We start from the raw sequence: 7,788 nt of genomic DNA on the forward strand, positions 1-7,788 counted from the left end.
ACGTTTGTTTTGACCCAAGAACTAAGCCTATTGAACATGGTTAAAATCGGTCAATTAATTCACCTAGCCCCCATACAACTGAACCCCCAGAAAAGGGCTTTTGAGCTCATAATTATGTATAATATAAATATATAAGCCTTGGTGACCTTGCTGTATTTCGATATGATCGGACTTCATTTGACCCTAGCACCCATACAAAGCCCCCTTCAGAAAGTAACTTGAATATCCGCAATTCATTTATTAACACTGTTATTGTTTTTTTATATTTCTGGAAATGCTTTTGTTTTTGAAATTTCAAATGGACGAGGTGCCACGGACTCGTATAAAATACCTATTAAAAGTAAAAAAAAAATGCCACATGGTAAATAAATAAATTATATGTACATCTACATATATGTATATAAATTGAAATCGAATCATTTATTATAAACATTATAATAGATCATATAGTCATTAATGATAAAGAGATTTGTACTGTTTAGTAGCGACGACGAAGGCGGTAACGTTTTACAGTTTTGTAGCGGTAACCATCTTCACCAAATGAATGAGCTGGTTCTGAAGCTTGGACTTCATATGTTTCAGTGGAAGCAGGTGCTGAGTATACTGGGGCTGGAGCAGTTTCAACTGGAGCTGAGTAAACAGGAGCTGGAGCAGAAGCAGCATGGGGAGGCAAATAACTGTTGGATAATTCGCTAACATCACGACGACGGCGGAGACGATAACGTTTTACAGTTTTGTAACGGTAACCATCATCACCAAAAGAATGGGCAGGAGCGGGTTCGGAAGCCTCAACTTCGTATGATTCAGTGGCAGCTGGAGCTGAGTACACAGGTGCTGGAGAAGTTTCAACTGGAGCAGAATATACAGGAGCTGGAGCAGAGGCAGCATGGGGAGGTAAATAACTGTTGGACAATTCGCTAACATCACGACGACGACGGAGACGATAACGTTTTACAGTTTTATAACGGTAACCATCATCACCGAAGGAGTGAGCAGGAGCAGGTTCAGAAGCCTCAACTTCATATGATTCAGTGGCAGCTGGAGCTGAGTACACAGGTGCTGGAGCAGTTTCAACTGGAGCTGAGTATACAGGAGCTGGAGCAGAGGCAGCATGGGGAGGCAAATAACTGTTGGACAATTCGCTAACATCACGACGACGACGGAGACGATAACGTTTTACAGTTTTATAACGGTAACCATCATCACCGAAGGAGTGAGCAGGAGAGGGTTCTGAAGCCTCAACTTCATAGGATTCAGTGGCAGCTGGGGCGGAGTATACGGGAGCAGGAGCGGTTTCAACAGCAGATGAGAATACGGGAGCTGGTGCAGAAGCAGCATGGGGAGGTAAGTAACTGTTGGACAATTCGTTAACATCACGACGACGGCGGAGACGATAACGTTTTACAGTTTTGTAACGGTAACCATCATCACCGAAAGAGTGGGAAGGAGCGGGTTCAGAAGCCTCAACTTCGTAGGATTCAGTGGCAGCTGGGGCAGAGTAGACTGGAGCTGGGGCAGCTTCAGCAGCAGCAGAATAAACAGGTGCTGGAGCAGAAGCGGCATGAGGAGGCAAGTAACTGTTAGATAATTCACTTACATCACGGCGATGGCGCAAACGGAAACGTTTGACGGTTTTGTAACGATAGCCGTCATCAGCTAACGAATGAGCAGGTTCATTTTCCAAAAAATTTGTTTCCACTGCATTGCTAGAGGCACCCGAGTATTCCTCCACAGGAGGCAAATATTCACTAGAAAGTGATTGGGCCCAGGTGCTGGCCAATAGGGTGACGGTAATAAGGAAAAGTTTCTGGAATAAAAAATTACATGAAATAGTAAATGCAAAAGGAGTATTTTTGATATTTCTTCCACTATTTACCATTGTTTCGATAGTTCTGATTAAAAGACTCAGAACAGTACAAAGTTAAAAAATCTATAGTTGTGATAATGCTAAAACTGCAGTATTTATACCAGATTCTTATTTCGATTCTATTAGAAGCCTCCAATTGTTATTTGCACAAACGCATGCAGATCTATAAATACATTCATAACATGTTAAATGCAGGTTTAGCTAGTTTTATCACATTTATCAGTGCAAAGATGACAAACACTTTCATTTTTGTTTTCTATTGAAAGAATTTTGTTTCAGTTTCAATTGGAGACAAATTCAAAACACAGATGCAGCTTGAAAGAAATCTATAATGTTTATTATTTATGTTTGTACGTATGTATGTACATTTGAATGCAACAGTTGAATACTCTTTATTATCATATTTTTTCTTTGCTATTCCGACATCAGAGCAGCCACTCTGTCTGTGATTTTAAAAACAATTACGATAATGTATTCATGCAAGAAGAATAATTAATCAAATGATTCAAAAATGGAAAATGGCTAGAAGAAGAAACCAGTAGAACTGTATCTTCCTAATAAAATTTTCGATTTAGTTACTTCTTATGACGTATAAATAGTATGTAAGTATGTGTGATTTGTTTACTTCTTTGTTTAAACCAAAAGTTAAATAATAATATAATAATACGATAATTTCAAATAAAATCAAGTCCAAGTGAACTCGGATTTGTGGTGAATTTGTGTGAATGCGTATCTTTGTTTGCTTTTAGTACGTAATTGTGTGTGTATTAGTGTGCATGAAATGTATTTTTCAAACGATTGTCTTGTTATTAGACCGGAAGACTTGTATGAAAACGATATTAATTTTTAATATTAATGATTATGATGAAGAAGATGGAGACGATTAAGGAGAATATATGAAATTGGTTTTTGGCTTCAAGTCAAAGAGAAAAAGAAAACGAAAAAAAGACACGAGAAGAAGATTCTAATGTCTCGTTTTAACGATTTAAAACTGGTAAAATTTACATAATTTCGATTGGTTGTTAATTTGTTAAATCATTAAAACTTTCAAATTGTTTTCAATTAGTTAATTTATGAATGTAATAAAAAAAAGTAAATCGATATAGATTTTATAAAATTAGATGAAAATAAAATAACAATAAAATCGACATGAATAACAAACCAAGCTTTCATTTATCCATCAGTTGTAGGAATTTAAGTTATATATTTGTATTTTGATTATATGTTTTGTTATTATGTATGTAGATCCATAATTCATAGGTCAAAACACCTAAATCGTTTTGAATGATTAATTATGGCGTATGTATAGTGAAGTGATTTTATTTGTTTTGATTTTTGGAAGGCTGTATAAAATAGTGACGCATCATCTAAGATCGATTTAACCCAAAATACACACTAAAAAATTAAAAACATATTTAACTTAGAAGATTTAACTCCGTTTTAAATTTGAATGCGCCAAAGATAGTGTTAAATATACAAACATCGCACCTTGTTAGCTAAAATTGATTAATTTCATTTCATGAAAAGTTCATTGAACTTTTTGTTTGTTTCATAATTTTGAAATAAAGTTACTTGTTATAAGATTATTTAATAAATTTTAAAATCTATGTAATGATTTTAAATTTGTTCGTATCTTTTGCAATGTACGTGTGTGTGTTATTTTTAGAGTAAGAAAATAATGTTAATATGTATATAATAGATAAATTTAGATATGAACAAAATTATTTATTTTGTTAAACATATAAGTTATTCAAGGTTAACGAATAATGTATTATGTTAATCACAACTAAAAATATAAAAATAAAATAAATTTATGCTCAAAGTGAAAGGTTTCTAAAAGAGGAGTTTAATTCATATTCAAATTAAAATGAAAATTGACAAATCTATAATGACAAGAAAACAAAACATTTCAATTTTATGTTGGTAGAAGAATAATAGTTTTAAATTTGTTATGCCACATTCACCCTACGTTTGCCAAGAGAAAAATCATTTTGCGATTTATTTTAGTACTGTTTCTTCATGTTTTATTCTTTAAGCAAAAAATTAATTACAATTATTTATTTTTTGAGAAAAAAATATGGTTGTAATATAATATTGTGGTCTAATGTATAGGGCTGTTATTTGATCTGCTTATTCCGATATTAATTTTGCAATACTATTTTAATTTATGAATTTTTAACGAAAAATATAAAAATAATATGAAATGGACAGATGAATAAAAAAATTACGAAAAACGTATGCCAATAAGTATGTGTGTGTATTTGTATGAGAGTATTCGTATGAGTTTATAAATTTGAATAAATGCAAATTTTCAAGAATTTCTTGAAAACATTTCGAAAATCTATTTTGATATTCAAAAATAGAAACAAACTAACGCGTGGCCAGACAATCTCCATTCTATTAATTTTGTCTAATGAATGATTTATATTAAAAATGTCATGTAGAATGGCGGTGGTCTTTTTTTTTAATTGAGAAATAATATGTTAGAATTGGATGAAGGAGCGAAACGGTAAAATGCAAAGACTTAACGTTTGTTGTTGCCAACTCACCAGCCGGCAAAAGAACAGACTAATAATTTAGTCAACAATTTTAATCAAATTTTTGCTAAAAAGCCATAATTAAAATCAAAACGAAAAATTATGTCAGTTAATTATGTTTTTTGCTAATTTGACACGTTTTATTATAATTGTATATTAATGTGACTTAATTTTTTCTTAATATAAAATTTATTAATATTGATTTTGTTATAGGCAAAACAACGTTGAAATAAGTTCCGAAAGTCAATTAGAAATTGCAGCATTTTAATAAGCATAAAATAACTGTTTATAGTATATTTATAAAATTTTAATAACTTTTTATCATTTACATAAATATTACTGTATATGTGTTGGGTATTATTGTTAATTTATTTCAAAATATATATTTCAAGGTATTATTAATATTATTATTTTAATTATTATTACTTGTTTAATTATATATTTTTTTCTTATTCAAATGAAGGAAAAAAAAAACAATGTTCAAATAATAAATGGTTTTTTTATGAAAACTTTTCATATGCTAATTTAATACACATTTTAAACTAAAATCAAATAATATTAATAATAAAAAATAATACGTATTTCTGACGCCAGTTGTTTTTAAATTTATTCAGTTGGCATGTGGGTTTAAAAATGTAATCATTTTGAAAAGTTCTTATTTCATCAAACACTCAAATATCGGAAGTGTTTTAAAGATTCATTTAAATATGAATGAATCCTACTCTCATATTGATGAAAAAAGAACCAGCCAAGTAGTAATAACAGTCACTTGAAAATTAAGACAGATTTGTATAACATTCAATCAAATAAATATACATATGTATATGCATATAAAAACAAACAAATAAATAACTAATATGTATATTCGGCTGCACCGAATCGTATAAACCCTTCATTTTTGAATCCAACTATTCTTTGGTGGAATGATTTTTCAAATGTTGTTTAGGGAAAATAAAATGTTTTTTGCTTAAAAACAATTTCCAATAATTTTTCATTATACATGAACTGTGAGAGATAGTTGTAAATATTATTAATAATTTATTGAAATTTATAAAAATACAAAATTTGATCGATTTAATAGTTGGAATCTCCAAAGTGTGGTGAATATAGGAAGACTTAAAATATAAATTACAAACTGAGAGATAATCAAGCATTTAAATACGTTATACAACTGTCAATATTGCGAAGGGTATTATAAATCCATATCAAACAAATAAAATCATTAAAATACTTATAAGTCAAAAACTTGTTTTTTGCATAGTTATATTTAAATTGTTCAAAAAAAAAAAAAAAAAAAAAAAAAAAAAACAAACAAATAATAATTTAACAAAAGTTTCAATTTCTGATCAACATTTATAAATGTTTTTATTGTGAGATTTGAAGCTGCAACCAATAAAAATTGATTAAATTAACAATTAACAAACAATAATGATTAAAATTCTATGCGTGAATAAAATCAACTCGCATTTATTATTTCTTCATAAATGTCATTTATTTATAATACTTTATTTTCAGTCATATTTTCTTAAATCAATCAAGATATCATATTAATGTGTAAAATTATGAATTTGTAAGTATAGAAAAAGTTTTGCCATATTTAGAAAACGGGAAAAATACAGGAATTTTTAAAATATATGCATGTGTAAGACATAAGAAGTAGTAATTCCGAACAGTATTCATAAGAGGAAATTATAAAACATTATTCAATAAAAATTGTGCAGATTTTCAAAACACTCACTCCAATACCACACAAACTATTGTTTTTTCTTTTCCCGGACCATTTCATTTCCTGGGAAATCGGGATTCATTTTGAAATTTCCCGGTATCCCGGGAATTCCCGTCTAGAAGAAATTATGAAATTTAGAATACAATTTCGTATTATTTTTAAGATATATAGTTAGATACAAATAAAAGGGCAATAAAAATGAAATAAAACTAGGTTTAGGGACACGATTTCTGTGTTATGTACAAGCCTGAAACATTTCTATAAGAATAAAAATAATAATAAATTAGTAGTTTGTTTCCTAGTTTTGGTGTTTTTAATTTTAAGAACGAACAAGTATAAATAATGTCCTTTGAAAATTTCATATAAAAAATATATATAAACAATATATTTCTGGAAGGTGTCCTTACGCAGAAAATTAAGTCCATTTTCAAATAATGTTGCTCCTAATTTTTGATAAAAAATTCAAATTCAGGCTACAAGTTCTAAAATCCCAGGGAAATGTGGAGCCTATAGCCAAAATTGTAAGAAATCCCATTATTGAGATTTTTGTTTTAGCTTTTGGGAATTACGGGATTTCCTAGACCTTTCCGCTATTTAGTTTGACAAATTAAAAAGTCTAACATTTCATTATGTTTTGGTAATAAAATAAAAGACAAATTTGAATAAAAATTTTAATAAGATGGCTAATATCGATAATAGTTCGACCTATATTTATCCCAATTTAATAACATACATATATTTAATACTTTATTTTATAATGCAAATATACTTAGTACGATATACATACATACGCAAACGAAACAGGGAGTTAATCGGTTTATCACGTGAAGCATAGAAATATCAGTTTTGATTTGTAACTTCGCTACAAGCAACTAAAGTTATGCTATAAATTTAAATAGTTTCACGTGTGTATATTAAAAATTACAGGTGCAAAAGTAACGATGAACGTGTCAGGTGTGTTGCCTACATTGGGGCATTAATTAAACAAAATATGTATGTATGTAAATCTTTATAAAAACAGAAATTGTAATAAATTTTACTACAATGTTCATATTTATATGTTTATTGGATATTGTGTGATTGTTGTTGTTGCTACTACTGCTACTGTTGTTATTAAGTATTTTATATTTAACCCACTTTCAATTAATATTGAGTACATACGTTTTATTAAATAGTAAATTGTTTTTGCGATAAACTTTTCTGTTTTTACTTTTCCATGAATTTTTTTAATTACTTAAATAAATTCCATTACATTATTCGCAGCATACTTTATTTATACCCTATGTTACATACATATGTATGTACATATGTATGGGTGTATGTATGTAAATACAGTAATGTTCAAATTCTTAGCAGCAGTACAATGTCTTCACTGCTTTACAAATAAGTAGAGGCTGCTAGGTTAGATTACACTTGCCAACCTCAGTAGTATCGAATATATTACAAAAAGTTATAACGGTGTTATAATGACTAATGGTTTCATATGAAGTCCTAAAAGTTGCAGTTGTCTATGAAGTTAATATAAATTCAGTTTTCAGAGATTAATTTGATATATGAAAATGTGGCTTAGGTTCCGGATAACACTGTATATATATATGTACATATGTACGTTAGAGTGTCCCGTGGGCAGCTTTGTATGTGCTGAATACGGGAAAAAC

General features: G+C 29.5%; 1 protein-coding gene across 1 annotated transcript; it reads right to left on the bottom strand.

The window, feature by feature from the left end:
- Positions 1-390: 390 nt before the first annotated feature.
- LOC119601522 (extensin-like) lies at positions 391-2,136 on the bottom strand. Its single transcript, XM_037952489.1, has 2 exons — positions 1,877-2,136; positions 391-1,807 (listed from the first exon to the last, which is right to left on the bottom strand). The coding sequence occupies exons 1-2, from the start codon at positions 1,877-1,879 to the stop codon at positions 479-481; spliced, it is 1,332 nt and encodes a 443-aa protein (XP_037808417.1). The 5' UTR covers positions 1,880-2,136; the 3' UTR covers positions 391-478.
- Between the last annotated feature and the right edge of the window lie 5,652 nt (positions 2,137-7,788).

The sequence above is a fragment of the Lucilia sericata genome, unplaced genomic scaffold, assembly GCF_015586225.1.
Source record: "Lucilia sericata isolate MDLA Ls3-8-SP2 unplaced genomic scaffold, ASM1558622v1 Contig000172F_arrow, whole genome shotgun sequence".
NCBI lineage: Eukaryota > Metazoa > Arthropoda > Insecta > Diptera > Calliphoridae > Lucilia > Lucilia sericata.